The sequence below is a fragment of the Bipolaris maydis genome (assembly GCF_028858645.1).
Source record: "Bipolaris maydis strain C4 unplaced genomic scaffold PSV08scaffold_16, whole genome shotgun sequence".
Lineage (NCBI taxonomy): Eukaryota > Fungi > Ascomycota > Dothideomycetes > Pleosporales > Pleosporaceae > Bipolaris > Bipolaris maydis.
The window spans coordinates 714,206-730,201 of record NW_027093872.1 but is presented as its reverse complement, the minus strand read 5'-3'; the positions used below and the strand labels follow the sequence as shown (position 1 = coordinate 730,201).

The 15,996-nt window shown below is 52.3% G+C and overlaps 6 protein-coding genes across 6 annotated transcripts; 3 read left to right on the top strand and 3 right to left on the bottom strand.

The window, feature by feature from the left end:
• Positions 1-232: 232 nt before the first annotated feature.
• On the bottom strand, positions 233-3,640 carry PSV08DRAFT_366153 (uncharacterized protein). The gene is made up of 2 exons (XM_014223628.1): positions 2,189-3,640; positions 233-2,139 (listed from the first exon to the last, which is right to left on the bottom strand). Exons 1-2 carry the CDS (start codon positions 3,579-3,581, stop codon positions 347-349), a joined length of 3,186 nt encoding a protein of 1,061 aa, XP_014079103.1. The 5' UTR covers positions 3,582-3,640; the 3' UTR covers positions 233-346.
• A 111-nt stretch (positions 3,641-3,751) lies between these two features.
• PSV08DRAFT_336278 (8 kDa subunit-domain-containing protein) lies at positions 3,752-4,768 on the top strand. Its single transcript, XM_014223627.2, has 4 exons — positions 3,752-3,900; positions 3,953-4,011; positions 4,164-4,250; positions 4,361-4,768. The coding sequence occupies exons 1-4, from the start codon at positions 3,865-3,867 to the stop codon at positions 4,404-4,406; spliced, it is 228 nt and encodes a 75-aa protein (XP_014079102.2). The 5' UTR covers positions 3,752-3,864; the 3' UTR covers positions 4,407-4,768.
• PSV08DRAFT_231487 (Metallo-dependent phosphatase-like protein) lies at positions 4,442-7,032 on the bottom strand. Its single transcript, XM_014223626.2, has 3 exons — positions 6,709-7,032; positions 6,460-6,575; positions 4,442-6,396 (listed from the first exon to the last, which is right to left on the bottom strand). The coding sequence occupies exons 1-3, from the start codon at positions 6,873-6,875 to the stop codon at positions 4,808-4,810; spliced, it is 1,872 nt and encodes a 623-aa protein (XP_014079101.1). The 5' UTR covers positions 6,876-7,032; the 3' UTR covers positions 4,442-4,807.
• Positions 7,033-7,212: 180 nt separating this feature from the next.
• On the top strand, positions 7,213-9,604 carry PSV08DRAFT_18634 (regulator of chromosome condensation 1/beta-lactamase-inhibitor protein II). Its single transcript, XM_014223625.2, has 3 exons — positions 7,213-7,359; positions 7,414-7,527; positions 7,579-9,604. Exons 1-3 carry the CDS (start codon positions 7,275-7,277, stop codon positions 9,288-9,290), a joined length of 1,911 nt encoding a protein of 636 aa, XP_014079100.1. The 5' UTR covers positions 7,213-7,274; the 3' UTR covers positions 9,291-9,604.
• A 154-nt stretch (positions 9,605-9,758) lies between these two features.
• Positions 9,759-10,561, bottom strand: PSV08DRAFT_336242 (mitochondrial 54S ribosomal protein uL13m). The gene is made up of 2 exons (XM_014223624.2): positions 10,495-10,561; positions 9,759-10,379 (listed from the first exon to the last, which is right to left on the bottom strand). The coding sequence occupies exons 1-2, from the start codon at positions 10,513-10,515 to the stop codon at positions 9,873-9,875; spliced, it is 528 nt and encodes a 175-aa protein (XP_014079099.1). The 5' UTR covers positions 10,516-10,561; the 3' UTR covers positions 9,759-9,872.
• A 321-nt stretch (positions 10,562-10,882) lies between these two features.
• Positions 10,883-14,815, top strand: PSV08DRAFT_374659 (nadph oxidase; the record flags this gene model as incomplete). Its single annotated transcript, XM_066093293.1, has 8 exons — positions 10,883-10,976; positions 11,029-11,163; positions 11,220-11,581; positions 11,632-11,685; positions 12,997-13,146; positions 13,202-13,537; positions 13,594-14,733; positions 14,795-14,815. 8 exons carry the CDS (start codon positions 10,883-10,885, stop codon positions 14,813-14,815), a joined length of 2,292 nt encoding a protein of 763 aa, XP_065948086.1.
• Between the last annotated feature and the right edge of the window lie 1,181 nt (positions 14,816-15,996).

Below are 15,996 nucleotides of genomic sequence, written 5' to 3'. Positions count from 1 at the left end.
CGCAATTGTTTGGTACCGAGGGGTTGGTGGCCTTGGGTGAGTATTGCAAAGCGAGGACAACCGGGTTAGGATGGACTGGGATGCAAAGGAACAATTATGCGGAATACTACGTATGCACTGCAAGAATAGTATGATTGTAATTAGCCCTTTTGTGTTAACAAGGACGTGTTTTGAAAGATGAAAAAAAAAACACTCAACACCATGCTCCAAAAGAGATCAAGACACTCTAATCCTGCAGCACGAGTACATCCGCAGTATTGTCAAGCATACAAACACGTCAATGTCATTGTATCCTACAGAAGAAAAAAAACGAACAAAATACATAATCGCCAAATATGCACTGCGCCTATGACGCTACTTTTTGTGTCTTGCCACCAATCAACGCCAGAATATTACTGAAAAGGCCCTGTGGAGGCGGGGGCACAGAGCCATCATGCAGCACATTTTGTAGGTCCTGCATGTTAAATACATGCTTGTCTTGATCAACGTCCTGAGTCAGATCCTCCGACACCAAAAGGTTGGCTAGAGGTCGCTCGGACTCGTCATCTTCCATGTCAATCTCATCTGGGTAGGTGATACGGTGCGCCTCGAGCTGCTCTTCAGGTGGTGGGGTGAGAAGTTGCAGGGGGCCAGCACTTGGGCTAATCGTCTTGAGGCAAGAGCGTGAGTCGAGGACAATGTAGCCGGTCTCACTTCTTCGAGATGCAAGAGCTAGAGTGATGGGCGATAGGCTCTCCCTCCACAGCGCCTTGTGATGCTCCGGGCTATAGATCAGGACCTTGGACGACGCTTTTTTGATCTTGGAAGCATGCAACTCGCTCTTTTCTAGTCGAGGAAGTGCTACAGCAAATGTACCGTCCGTCTCATTTGTAGCAAGTCGGACCAGGGGCACGCGCTCCAGGCGGTTAAGGCCAGGGGTCTCAATTGAAGCGCTGTACACAAGCTGATCGGCGACCATGTCCCAGACGGTAATGGCATCTGCGACTATTACCAAGTACTGTCTGACAAATCCAAGACCTGACAAGGCAGTCACATCGATTTCTGTCAGCGACCGTCGAATGGTTCCGCTGCTGGTGTCAATCAAATGCGTTACCCCCGCATCCTCTTCGAAATCCCAAGAAACCGACATAGCAAGAACCGAACCGTCTGCGGAAAAGGCTAACCGTGAGGTGCGTGGGGGCAAAGACTGCTGCGATCCTTCGGTAATATCAAGCTTGTCACTGATCTCAATTGCGTGGTCGAGTGACCAGGTAACCAGACCTTCTTGCTGAGCTCCGCGAACGATAACGCCATCGCGTAATCGTGTTTTCGGCTTCCAGGTCCTTACAACATGATCTTCGCCTACAGTCGCAAAGCCAGCACCAGTAGGGTCAGCGACAAGATCATAAACACGTCCATTGCCACATCTGTCCTCGAAGAAATGCGGTGCGTCGATTCGGGTCTCCAACTTCCATTGTCCACTGCTGCTGTCGCGTCGCCAGATCTTTAGGTATACCTCTCGACGGTTCAGACGTTCCTGCTCATTAAACTCAGGAATTCCTTCATTGAGGTAACGAGTATCCGATTTTGGTGGAAGCCATTCATCAACTGTCGCAAGCCATTCTCCGTCGTGGCTGATTTGAATGTGTGTAACGTTGGGTTCTTCGATTCGGCCGCCGTCGGGAGCAACATTAGGCTCTGTTGCGTTGTTGCGTGTCAATGCCTGTCGGCTCTTGGCACGCTGGTTCGCAAGATCAAACGTCTGGAGGTATGGCTCTGGTTTCAGGCCTCCCTTCTTTTGACGGGGCTGTGATGAAGGCACTGCAAATGATACTTCATTGGGGTTTGTGGGGTCTACAGTCATAGGTACTGCTTCGAAGATGCCAAGGTACATGTTACTAGACTTGGTCTCTTTTGGCATTTGCTCGGTGTCGATTCTTCGTGACTGGATGCCAACAATGTTGGTACGCGCCTCCAGCTCAGTCGTAGACAGAATGATGACTGAGTTGTTGGCAAGTGTCAGAGCATAGGCAGAACCCGTGGGAGAGACCACAATGTTTTCAATGGCTGCCGACAAGTGAGGTAGGTGTTGTGGTAGTCCCGTAGCAAGCTGCCAGATTGTGAGGACAGTCTCATCACCACCAGAAACAATGTAATTGCCTGCTCATGTCAGTCCTTGTATGAGTCCCTAAAATACGAGCACACTCACCATCCAATGACCACTTGACGGACCCTACCGCGTCTCTGTGCCAGTGCAGTCGCTTAGGCCTGAGACTCTCAGCAGCATCTGTTCTCTCTTTTTTGCCCTTCTGACTGCTTTCAATCGCAGCAAATGAGGCTAAGATGTCCTCGAACAAGAGGATGAGGCCAGTCTCCTCGCCAACAGCAACATCAAGGATCTCCCTTTGATCCTGTGCACCTTTCTTTGTGTTGCTGGCTTCCTGCTTCTCGCGATGGTAGACATTGAAGGTTCTGATATGTTTTGAGAACTTCAGCTCGCGCCAGACGTACTCGAATTCGTGAAGCGCCGTCTTGGTGATTTTAACGCGCTTTCCGACAACGAGTGAATCGACAGTTGCAACAATGACGTATTTGCCTTGTAGGAGAACCTGGATACTGCGGATTGCAGAGTTTGTGTTGAGTATCTGTTTGAGCTCCGACTTGGATTCGCCAGCTGAACTTTGGCGGTTGGTGCGAAGAGAGCGGAGAGTAAGGCTATGACCATCTTCGGATTCATGGCAATACACGAGATCTTGATCAGACTCGGGCTGTGTGATAACAGCCATGTTCTGGACCGTAGTACCGATCTCCCATCGCCCGGTCCTTTTACCAGTTACCCAGTCCCACAACATGATTTCTCCAGACGAGTAAGCGGCATAGATTAGGTGTGGCGCTACAGTGGAAAGAGCGTATGCTGTAAGTGATCCAGTGTTGTTGTCCAAGAGTTCGTTGACAAGCAAAGATGTATCCGTGGCATAGACACACAGCGACTTGAGATTCGCAACGATTAGGTATTTTTCGTCTTTAGAGAATACTGGGTCTGCAGGCAAATACCATCCTCCTTGAGCAGGGGATACAACCCAAGTTCCCGACTTCTTGTTCTTTTTCTTCTTGGCCAGTTCCAATGTGTCGGTTGTGCCAAGCTCGCTGCGCTCTGCTTTGTTCTTCTCTTTTCTCTCCTTCTTCGCCTTCTTTCGTGCTGCCTTGTCCCCCTCATTGGTTACTCCGTTTGGTTTTTCTTCCTCAGCTTGCACCACTTCATCGGCGATTCCGTTGACTGTTGTGTCGGCAGCTTGTGCTTCATGATCATCTACCGATCCGTTATGCTGTACTTGCGGCTTCTTGGCTTTCTGCGCACTTGTGGGAGTACCGTTGGTCGCATCTTTGTTTACACCATTTGTCTGCGGCGCCGATTTCGATTGCTTCTTCGGAGTAGTCGTCTTAGTAGATTTGGGGGTCGAATCAGTCGCAGAGATTGTAGGTTCGCCGTTGCGACCGTCCTTGAGCGCCGCTGCGGCCTCTTCTTTCCTCTGCTTCTTGGCCTTCTTCTGCGCCGCAGCTTCCTCTCTCTTCCTCTTTAGCTGGGGGGTTGCGTCCGCCATGGTAGCTGCTCCTCAGAGTAAGCTTGGCGTAAAAATTCACAATGGATGACGATTGTCGTAATGGTCGTGCACTGGATGTATCTTGAGAATCTTTTTTGATGGAGCTGGCCCGAGCTTTTCACCGCCCGCGTTCTTAGCGCGCCGCCCGCAACTTTCTTTGAGACAGCATCGCGGACGCTGCGCACCACCCACCACAAGTTTACTAGGTTTTTGCGTTATCCCACGACTGCAATACCGCGATCGCGATACTTCATCCTACTTGTAAAATACCCAAAACTTGAAAATGATTGTCCCGATCCGTTGCTTTTCTTGTGGCAAGGTACTATGACCACCACTCAAGCTCATGCGCGCATACACTGATCCGATGTTAGGTCACCGGCGACCTGTGGGAGAAATACATGGCACTTCTGAGTGATGGCATGGAGGAAGCGTAAGCACCCCACCTTCCGTTAACTTTCCTACCGACCTCCTATACCTTATTCATCGTACTTCGGGGTAGGACGATGCTTTTTCCCCAAGTCTATACGCGCAAACCCTGAAGCCCTTGATATATACATTCTACTGACATGCATATTCTTCCAGTGAAGCACTCGATAGTGTCGGTCTTCAGCGCTACTGCTGCCGCCGCATGATTCTCACTCACGTCGATCTGATCGAGAAGCTCCTCAAGTACGTACCTCGTTCTGAGCGCGCCGACCTGACTCGGGAGATTAATCGCCGCGATTCCGAGAGTCAATGGTCTTAATTACGTCCCGGATGGAGGCTAACAACATTCATAGGTACAATGCTAGCGAACGAGAACAAGCCCGTGCGGCCCGCCGATAGTCGACAGACGATTTAAACGAACTGTTTGGAGTTTGGGACAGGCATGCATTTACATGGCACGGCGTTTTTAGGGCGAAAGATATTGGTTTACGCTGAGAGACTCTTCGAAAGCACAGCTCGAAACTTGAAGGACATGGACCATGAGATGGACGTGAGAGTTGTATTGAGCCTGTTACACGCTTAATGCAATTTTGCAATTAAGCCCCGTAGCGGCGTCATCAAACATTCAGTCTCTCGAAAAAAGAATCCATACAAGCAGTTTTGTGCTCCTTCGTTTGCACATGCGATTTCTCTAAAAACATTGCGGACAAGGCAAACACATGCATAGCAGGGAGAGTAGCGAAAACCACAAGATTTGCTGCGTACAAACCCATCTAAATCACTTCCTAAATCGTCTTTCATCACTCATCACACTTCCCTCCATCCCTGCCCCAATGCTCCTCCACCCATTCCGTCATGATATCCGTAAAGCTCTTCCCATCATCATATTCCAACGTATCATCCACACTATGCTTCTCACCCAGATATTCTAGAGCTAACAAAACCCACTTCTCAATGAACTGGTTATACATGAGATCCACAGTCTCAGGCTCCTGATCTTTGCTGCTCGCAGGACCGAATCCAACGGCTGATTGGATACAGTTTGGTACATTGTAGAAGGCAATTGGCTCGTGAATTGTGTCATCGCCATCCGTGCCAGCGTCATCTTTTGTCGTATAACCCGGGAAGGGCTTTGGCTCGTCTTCGCTGGTGCTGCTGAGAGGTGCTTGGCCGTGCTCGGGTTTCGCAAAAGCGGTCTCGGGTACCTGAAGCATGTGTGGCCTAGACTTTGCTGCGAAGGCTTCGGGAGGTTGAAGGAATGCTCTGTTTTCCATCATTTCCAATAGGATCGGTCCCTCGTTGTTGAGGAGTTTTAGTACTTGGCTTGCTGCTTTGTATGGTACGTCTTTGATGTATCGGATTGCGCTAGTAAACGGCGAGACGAGGAATTTGGTATCTTTGGTGAAGGGTCCCTTGAAGATGTCGAAGCGAATGGCGCCCGTGTTTGTGAGAACCAGTGCTTTTCCCCCGTTGCGGATGCGATCGGATTTCTCGATTGACTGCGGTAAGAGCTGTTCCTCGATCCAGGTAAAGATGCTCTCATTGTGAGGGTATGGCCTACGACTGATCCATAGATCCTGTGGTGTACAACCGTATACCTTCCCGAGGCCGAGAGATTCTCTGGCATCGCCAATGGCTTCTGATACTTTCTTGCCGTGCTCGGTCGGGAAAGTCTGATCATCCTTCCCGGTATGGTGATGCATGGAGAATAGGTTGTTGTCAATGTAGCGACGAGAAAAGGTGAGCGCTGAGCTTTGAGGCATAGGTGCTGCGTCTTTTGTCCCTCCAGTGCTGAGTCCGGCAATAGACATGAATCCGATGGTTTCCATGTACCGACCGCTCTCGAGAGCTACCGACTTACTGTCGAAGATTTTGTAGTCACGGATATGAGTATGTCCTCCGAAGAATTGGATGGGGGTGTCCCAGTGCAAAGAACGGATAGTAGAGAATAGCAGCGCATACTCTGTGGAGCGGACATCAACATGACCAAATACAAGGATAAGATCTACATCTTGATCTTTCAGAGCCTCTGTAAACCATTCTTCTTTCACAGTGTCCTCAACTCTTTGCACGACGCTGTTGTTGGCATTACCTGTAAAATCAAACAAAAAGCCAAAGGCCAGGATGCGGATACCTTGGTTTTTGGTGGTGAATTTCTTGAACCGTTGGGCAAGAGGCTCCAATTTTCCGGTCTTTGGATTATAAATATCGAGGTTCGAAGCTATGTAATTACCCTTGAAGTCGGGAACAGTGTGGAAGAATTCCCCTTCAGCGGTATTAGCTTTGTAAAGCTCATGGTTGCCAGAGCAAATAAGGTCGATGCTTTGCTCCTTGGCGATCTCATAGGTGAACTTTCCCCGAGGTTTCGAGGAGTCGTAGATTGCATTGCCTAGAACGGTAAAGAGGCGAGGTCAGTGTTTGTGTCACAAGTATTGAGTTCATTTAAATTCACCTTCTACTCGGTCTCCGGTATCGACGAGCAATAGATCGGATCCATCCGCATCTGCTTTTTCGCGCATGTGTTTAGCAAAGGAGACATAATCACCCCAATCTGATGAGTAAGACGCTCTGATGCACGTTAGGAATCATGTTGTACCATGGACCATTACAAGTAAACAAGAACTCGCAACACAGTGGAGTGTTTGTTTCTTGACAAGCCAAGTATGACTTCACGAAGGAATATCGGGAAGATTTCACGTACTCTTGCAAATGACCTCCCCACCAGCCGTGAATGTCGGTGGTGTGCAAGAAGTTGAGTTGGGCCCATGGCAGGTCACGCAGGGGAGCCGCTTTCGGTGGTGGCGCTTCCGGCTGAACGCAAAACGCCCCTTTCAGAACAGCAACAAGAACAAGGAACTGGTGAAACATGATAAGGGAGGTGAAGATGTTGTACTGTTCACCCCTGTAGTGAATGTGCTTGCACCTGGACGACCATCTACGTACCAGCGGTGTACGGATGTGACGTAAGCAACCGGACGCACGGGACGACCAGAAGGGGATGCAGTGGTGATGAAGGCAGAACAATGCGAGATGCTACGCGCCTCGAGGGTGAACGCGATCAATGAATGCCGGCCAGCCAATCAGGCGGTGAGGTGCGCGGTGAATAGCTGGCGGGCCGTGGCTGCACGTCGGTGGATCCATGTGAAGTCTAGCGCCAACTCTACTAAATAGTTCAACATTTTTCCGTGCTGGACAACACCAACCTCTTCCACCACAGTTTCCAACACAACCTTTTTTACGCGCATCAGGTTTTCTTTGTCGCGCATAATGGCAAAGACTGCTGCATCTCGCGCTACGAGCGCAAAGCCTGCTGAAAAGAAGTCTGTCAAAGAAGTCAAGGCCAATGGCACTGGTACGTCACACCACCCATCGCGAGTAACCAAGCTCCAACTGAACCAACGCGCAGCTCCACGAAAAGGTGCAAAGAAGAGTGACGACGCGCCCGCTACCAATGGTGTAGCCGAGGAGAACAAAGCTGCTGATGAAAAGACCGAAGAGGTCGAAGCACCAGCTCAAAAGCGTAAGGGCGACGCGTCCGAATCAAAGCCATCACTTGCTAAGAATCCTGCAGCTGCTGCACGCAGTCGCGCGAAGAAGACGGAGACTCCTGCGGCTGAGCCCAAAGTCGCGACAAAAAAGACAACGAAGCGCAAGAAAGACGAGGAGAGCGAGCAAGAAGCAGAGGAGGCTCCTGCGCCTGCTGTAAAGAAGGCCAAGGTCAATGGTGCGAAGGCTGCGCCAAAGGCTGCTCCCAAGGCTGTGCCTAAGCCTGCTCCCGAGGCTGCCCCCGAGACCGCGCCCGAGGGCGAACCTGAGGCGTCGCCAGAGCCCACGCCCGAAGCTGCCTCCAAGGTCGAGTCGAAGGCCCCAACACCACAGGCTGAGCCCAAGGCCAAGGTCAATCCCGCCCTCATCCCGAATCCCAAGGGCCCAAGGCGCGCAAAGGGAAAGAAGACCGAGATCAATGCTATCCGCTACACTGAGCCGCTGAAGGTTTTCGTATTCGGTGAGGGTGGCTCTGGTGAGCTTGGATTCGGGGCAACGAAAAAGGCCATCGACGTCAAGCGACCGCGCTACAACGAAGCCCTGACGAACATGAACGTCGTCAGGATTGCTACTGGCGGTATGCACGTTGTTGCACTGACAAAGGACAACAAGATCCTGACGTGGGGCGTAAACGACAATGGTGCACTTGGACGTGACACATCCAATGCCAACGTCAAGATGCGCGACGTCGGCGCAGACGATTCTGATTCCGATTCAGAAGACGAGACTGGTGGTCTGAATGACGAGGAGGCCACACCGAAGCCTGTCCCTGCCGAGTTTTTTCCCGAAGACACAACGTTTGTTGACGTTGCTGCTGGGGACAGCTGCTCTTTTGCGCTGACAACTGAGGGAGCTGTCTATGGTTGGGGTACTTTCCGTAAAAACGAAGGTATTCTTGGTTTCGAGCGTGGAAACCACACTGCGCCACGTCCTGTCTACCTGGACACCGTCAAGAAGGTTACACAGATTGTTTGCGGTACCAACCATGTCTATGTACTGGACAAGGACCGGCACGTGTATGCTTGGGGCAACGGTCAGCAGAACCAACTCGGTCGTCGTGTGACTGAGCGCAATTTGCACCAAGCTCTGCAGCCCAACAGGATCGGCTTTCACGATACCTCGATCAAGAAGCATAGTCAAAGAATTGCATCCATCGCATCTGGCGACTACCATGGTCTCGCGATCGCAGAAGATGGGCACATCTGGGCATGGGGTGCGAACAACTACTGCGAAACGGGCTACACTGGCAACGCTGGTGCAGAGGATGCCAGCGTTCTTCAGCCTAAGATCATACACAGCCTGGAAGGAAAGTCAGTGGAGTCACTAGCCGCAGGTGCTCACCATAACCTTGCCATCACCAAGGATGGACAAGTACTTGTGTGGGGTCGCTGCGACGGCGCGCAGACCGGTCTGCCTCCGTCTGAGCTCGATGCTGAGACAGACGAGGACAAGGTGTTGAAGAACAATGGCAAGGCCAAGATTGTTGTTCAACCCACGCCTCTTCCCAACCTCAAGAACGTTGTCACGGGTGCATGTGGTCCTGATCACAGCATCGTCATTGACAAGGACGGAAAGGCATACTCATGGGGCTTCTCGGCCAACTATCAGACCGGCCAGGGCACTGATGACGATATTGAGGTGCCAACCATGATTGACAACACTGCCGTTCGTGAGACGAAGCTCACCTGGGCGGGTTGCGGCGGGCAGTACAGCATCCTCGCTAGTAAAAAGGAGTAAAGCGACACGCTTTTGTTCGCCAGCTTGTATCTCTCAACCGTGCCCTCGGGCCTCTGGTTTCTTCTTTCCTTGCTCTCCTCTTGTCAGGTTTCTTTGTCTTGTCCCATGGAATCAGGAGTTTCAGAATGGCATTCACGGCGTTTGCGTTTCTTACACGGGCGGGCAGGGCTTTTGCATAGCGGCTTTACTCTTTTTAGGCAAAGGAATTCACGTACCTTTTTTTTCATCTTCTCGCACATATCTTCACGGCTGGATGATGGAGACACACGTACAATGCCGGCAATAGAGAAGCTCAAAAAAGGAATGGATTGTGTTCAGTGGCTTGGTCATGCTTTAATGATTTACTTGAAATAACTGAACACTACATACATTTTATCCTGTTTCCTTCTGACTATGCCTCGTCCCCCATGGTCAAATATAGCGTATCTCATGTGGTTTGCCTGTTCGATTTTCCACAGGTACTAGATTCCAAATGTTACTGTCTATACGCATGATGGTCATGTATAAAAGTTTTGCTACAAGTCTACAATCTCAATTGCCCCCTCCCTCCCTCTCCGCAGCCCCTCCCCTCGCTCGACACTGTCATGAAGCCGGCGCCGCATCAGCCTGTGTCTCCCTCGCCCGCGCAAACGTCCTCTTAACATCCTGATGCTCCACTATACTCTGCCCGCCTCCATTCCTCACCTTGATCAAGTTCTCCCCATACGGATGCGCCCTTCCCTCAAAAGTCTTCAACCGCGCGAGTCTCTCCTTCCTCAGGCGATTCTTCGGCAACATGCCACTGACGGCCTTCCTCAGCACCTCTCCGCCGCCCCATTTCGCCATGAGCTTGTCCATTGAAAGTTCTTTTAAGGAGCCGGGCCGGGTGTTGTGTGTGCGGTAGAGTTTCTGGGAGCGCTTTTTGCCGGTGGTGTGGAGCTGGGCGCAGTTTGTGGCGACGACATAGTCGCCGCAGTCGGTGGAGGGGTCGAAGATTGGTTTGTGCTTGCCCATGAGGGTGAGGGCTATGGACGAGGCGACGCGGCCGAGGGCGCGTGGGTCGCTGCCGATGTCGAGGTGGTGCCAGGAGCGGGCATAGGCGAGGCGCGTCTGGGGGAGTTTGTCAGCGGTGGTATAGCAAGAGCAAAATATTGACTTGGGTAAGGGAGATTCGCTGGGAGGATCTGGGTATGGGCATGCGGAGGTCCGATGGGGGGATGTGTACCTTGCCTATGACTTGCGACATTGTGTGGTATGAGGCCAATGGCCAGGGAAACCGACTGTCTACTGTGGTAAGACAAGTCAACAGTCGCCCTAGGACTGTCCAGAAGGCGGTTGGGCGGGTACAATGTCGTGGCGGCAGTGGTGATTGCTGCACAGTGAAGGTTGGTGCCAAGCCGCAATGCTCACAATTTCCAGAAGGCAGTCACATGATTGATAAGATCTGCCCACCCCAGCGCAGCATCCATGTCAGGCGGGGGATTCGGGTGTGGATTTCAAAGCGAGGAATAAGTACCAAGGGCGAAGTGGCATGTTTTTCACAACTTTGACCATTTCTCTTGTTCCACAGTCGAGCCATCTGGCATTAATATACCGATTTCACTCTTTTCGCCATGACGGTAACGCCCTTTGAAACGATATTCGCAGTGCCCATGACCTGTCAGTCGTGCATCAATGACATCGAGGGTTCCCTACATCAGTTGAGTGGTACGAGCGCCGACTACCAATGCACGTCATTTCGGCTTCTGACAAGGTGCAGGTATCAACAAAGTGACTGCCAACCTCAAGGAGCAGTTAGTATCTATCGAGGGCACAGCAGCACCGTCGGCCATTGTAGAGGCGATTCAGGCTACTGGCCGTGATGCTGTTCTGCGGGGGTCGGGCAAGTCAGACAGTAGGTTGGAGTGGTTGACTTGGCATACACGTATATACACTGACCATGCCACGCAGGTGCAGCGGTCTGCATTCTAGAATCACACGCGCCGCAGGTGGAGAACAAGGTTCGCGGCCTGGTGCGCATGGTAGAGGTTTCCCCTGGTATGACGATTGTGGACTTGAGTATAAGAGGGTTGTCACCTGGAACCTATCATGCTACAGTACGTGAGTCGGGAAACATTTCCGAGGGACCTGAATCGACTGGTGGGATTTGGGAACTCGGGCAGTCACAAAAAGAGACCAAGGCTTGTCGAGGCATCTTCGGAACCGTTCAGGTCGGAAAGGGTGGAGTAGGATCGGTGTTTCTCGACAAGCCTATCCACATCTGGGAAGTGATTGGACGCAGCATTGTGGTTGCGAGAGAGCAGGACGGCAAGGTATGCGTCACCATGGTACTGGGCCTTGATCTGCTCTAACCTCACGATAGTTTGACAAGAAGGATGCGGACACGCTAGTTGGGGTCATTGCACGCAGTGCGGGCGTATGGGATAGTAAGTGCTTTGCCAATTTCCCCACGTGTTCTGGGATGCGCAGCAGCAGGCGCAGGTCCCACACTAGACGTACACGCACACGCACACGCACACGCACACGCACACGCACACGATTGCTAACATGGATGCCATTGTGCAGACGACAAGACGGTATGCTCGTGTTCGGGCAAGACGGTGTGGCAGGAGCGCGAGGAGCAGCGCGATCGCGGCATGCTGTGATGGGGGTCAGACTCGGAGCAGACAAGCGGTACCAAGATAGACCAAGCAATCAAAGAGGCATCCAAGTGCCGCGAGGGTGTGCAGCTGAGATAACACGCGTGCCTTGCTGGCGAGGCCGAAACTGCGGGTGCGGGATCGCTGGGTCGGCGAGGATGGGTGTCGTTATGCATTCATGCCTGAGGGGGCCAGGCGACGGTGGACGAGTGGCCGGCAGCGGCCTCTGTCACGTGGCTGTCTCAGTCGGACCGTGGCCGTGTAACAGACCTCAAACGCCACCTCTGCGCCCCGGTCCAAGGGGGCTGCTGCGAGGCCGTCGCTGGCCAGCCCCGACACCAGCACGCCTCGCCGACAGGGCGGGAGGGCGCGCGCGAGCAGAGCCATGGGCGGGCCAGACAGGCGGTGGTGCCACGGTGGGCTGGCTGGCTGACTTGGCCGGGTTGCGGCGTCTTGGACCGCCTGCTCGAAGCGCTGTCGACGCTGCAGGGATCCAATCACCTCGACGGACGAGGTGCCAGCCAAGCCTTGTGCCTCAAACACGATGGTCCTCAGATTTGCTCCCCACCTGTGGCCCTCGCAGCACAACCGCCCGCCATATGCCCGCCGTCCCCTGTCTCTTCTGCGTGTCGCCATCGAAACCTTCTTCCCTCTCGTCCGGCCCTCCAACTGTGCTCTAATCGTTTGCACCGCTACAATCGTTTATTTCCCCGCGAACCGCTCCGGGCTGCATCCAGGCCGTCTCGACCTGCTAATACTTACCACCACCGCACACGACCTTCCGGAGCAATAGTCGTCAGCACCGCGCCACCCAAATAGCCCCGGCGGCTACAACCCTAATCCTCCCGCGCCTGACCCCCCTAGCCCTCTAACCCTCCTGTGTTTGTGTGTGTGTACAAGAGACAACGAATATACGACCCTCGCAAAGTGGGCTGATAACAGAAGAGACGGGAGAGTGAGAATAAGCTGAGGCTTGACGACACCATACTGCCGGGTAAACAAGTGAACACCACTCGTCATGTCTCTGAAACAGGTCCGCTCAACACCAGTCCTCACCGCCTGCCTGCAATTGCTGATAGAAATGCTAGGAAATCGAAACCTGGGTGGCAGCCCTCGCCAGCTACGACAACAACGAATTCGACGTGGCACTGAAGGTCTTCGAGCAGATCTCCGACACATCCAAGATTTTGTTTAATTGCGGCGTGATCCATGCTACCCTCGGCGAGCACGAGAAGGCGGTAAGTCGAGCGCTACCCCGCGGATGCCACCAAAGGCATACTGACAGACTCCCAGGTCGAATGCTACCAGCGCGCTGTGCGTCTGGACCAGTATCTCGCAGTCGCCTACTTCCAGCAGGGTGTGTCCAACTTCCTCATGGGCGACTTTGAGGAGGCCCTCGCAAACTTCAACGACACTCTCTTGTACCTGCGTGGAAACAACAACATCGACTACGAACAGCTGGGCCTAAAGTTCAAGCTCTACTCTTGCGAGGTCTTGTTCAACCGTGGTCTTTGCTACATCTACCTCCAACAGAGGGAGGCCGGTCTGCAGGATCTTTCCTTTGCTGCCAAGGAGAAGGTGGTTCCAGACCACGATGTCATTGACGAGGCCATTCGAGAGGAAGCAGAGGTATGTGTGACTTTGCATTTGCATCAATGTGCTACGAACTAACAACGCCCCTCCAGGGCTATACTGTCTTCTCTATTCCTGTTGGCATTGTCTACCGCCCCAACGAGGCAAAAGTCAAGAACTTGAAGACAAAGGACTATCTTGGAAAGGCTCGCCTTGTTGCCGCATCAGACCGATCCAACGCATTCACCGGCTTTACCGGCGCTGAGATTAAGAAGGGAGGCCAGGCTGCAAAGGACGACAGAACCGAAGACAAGATTTCCTATGCGGCAACCAACCTTGTCAAGCCAGAGCTCCAAAGCCGAGCACGCCAGCAGTCGGAACCCCCGATGAACCGTAATGTATTCCCGCCTACACCGCCACCAGAGGCCGATAGGCGATCTGGTGAAAGGAGATCTGCTGGAGCACGACCTGCAGCTGATCCCAACGCCCCCATGAGCCGCGCACAGTCTGTACGAGGTGGTGGGCCCAAGCCCCAGCCTTTGAATCTTGGACGAGCTGCTTTCGACCAACCAGGCAGCCAAGAGCCGCCCCGCCGCCAGCCAACACAGCGCTCTGCATCGGAGCGACCGCCACCAGCTCGCTCAGAGTCTACACGTGACCGGGGACAGCGCGATACGCGGGAGCGAGATACCCGCGATCGTGACCCCCGCGATCGTGATCCACGCGATCGTGAATACAGCAGGCAGCAACAGCGCCGCCGTGGTTCTGACGAAGACATCATCGATGACTACTACGAGGATGATGATTATCCACCATCGCGTTCAAGCCGCGGCCAATACTCCCGTACAAAGTCGACCAGAAGACCAGCGTACATTGAAGAGGAGGAGGAAGACGACTACGATGGCAGTGATCTTGACGATGCCGAGTTTGAAATGATGCCCCGCACCAAATCAAGGAGACGGTCACCAGCGAGGTCCACGAGATCCGGTGGCAGCAACCGCGGTGGAGGTAGCAAGATCAGGGTGAAGGTTCACTCCACTGACACACGCTACGTCTTCATCAGCTCAGACCAACTCATTACCGAATTCTGGCAACAAATTCGTGAGAAGTTTGGCGTCCGAAACAAGTTCAAGCTGGAGTTCAAGGACGATGGTGACATGATCACCATGGCTGATCAAGACGACCTGGATATGGCTATCCAGGCGGCGAAGAGCATTGCCAAGAAGGAAGGCTCCGATGTTGCGAAGATGGAGGTAAGTCGCTGCCAAATACTCACTCTCGAATTCAATGACCATGTACTAACTGCATTGCTAGGTTTGGGTTAGAGAAGTATAGACTAAAGATACCCCAGCATCACGCATGTTTACGACACATTTCCCTTTATCATTCTTGTATGCCTTCTTGATAGGGTCTGATTGTTGTCATCTTGAGGATGGCCAGGTTTCTCTTGTTGCTGTAATTCTAGCGAGGCTTAATGCTGGGTCTTGTTTTCTGGTTTAGATACAGAGACCTCACTTTTTGTACACTCTCATTTTTCTTTCACAGCCGGACTGTTGATCCGAATTCATATGCAAACACATAGGCAGACGATTTTACTCTTAGAAAAAGCTAGACACTCTCTGTTTTCTTGGTTCGTTTGCATAGTTACCAATGGAGTGATAATTTTGATCAATGTCTATTCAACTGTATTTGTGCCGCCTATGCTTCAACCTTCCACACCCAAATGCGTTTTTTTACCTCCAACCCCACGACCGTACATACTAGACTACCACTTCGGCACAAATGTCCCAGCCAAGCGTCTTCGCTCTTTTTATTTTCTCCGATATTCGTCCAGAATTCAATGACTTACACGTCCGCACCTGGAAACAACGAGAAAAAAAGAAAACGCCACCAGCGCTTACGAAACCAACAACAACCCGAAAACCGGGGGTTTGGGAAGCCAGGAAAACGGCCGAAAAAGGAAAAAAAACAAGGGAGAGGGGATGGATATATGACAGAGCCAAGAAATTTCATCCATCACGGCCCGCGTGCCCTAGTCCTTTTTTTTTTCCCCCTTCCTTTTCCCTGGACATCCCATTGGCGCATGATTGAAGCAGATAAAGGGGGGTGGGGGAGTGGTTCATCTTGTCCAAGGTACTTGGCTTGCGGGCCAATCGATCGCGTGGGGGACGTGAGATGTCATTTTTTTTAAGCGTATGGTAGGCGGGCGGTTAGAAATGTGATTATTGGGGGGGTTTTTTTTTGGCTAGCTTGGCTTTGCGGGCCACGCGGACAGAAAAGTGATTGAGTGTGATTGCCCGTGAGAGTGGGAAATGGGGGGGGGGGGGGAGAGGAGGGGAGAGGAGAGTGGCTTGATTTACTATCATAACGTGTACGCTTTCGATACGTCGTCTACGCGCCCTTTCCTCGTTCACACTTTTCTTCTACATTACTTTTTTTTCTCTCTCTTTCTATCTGGCATGGAGCGCTTTGCATAAGAAACCTCCCAATGAAATGTCAAAAAGAGGCCGTGTACA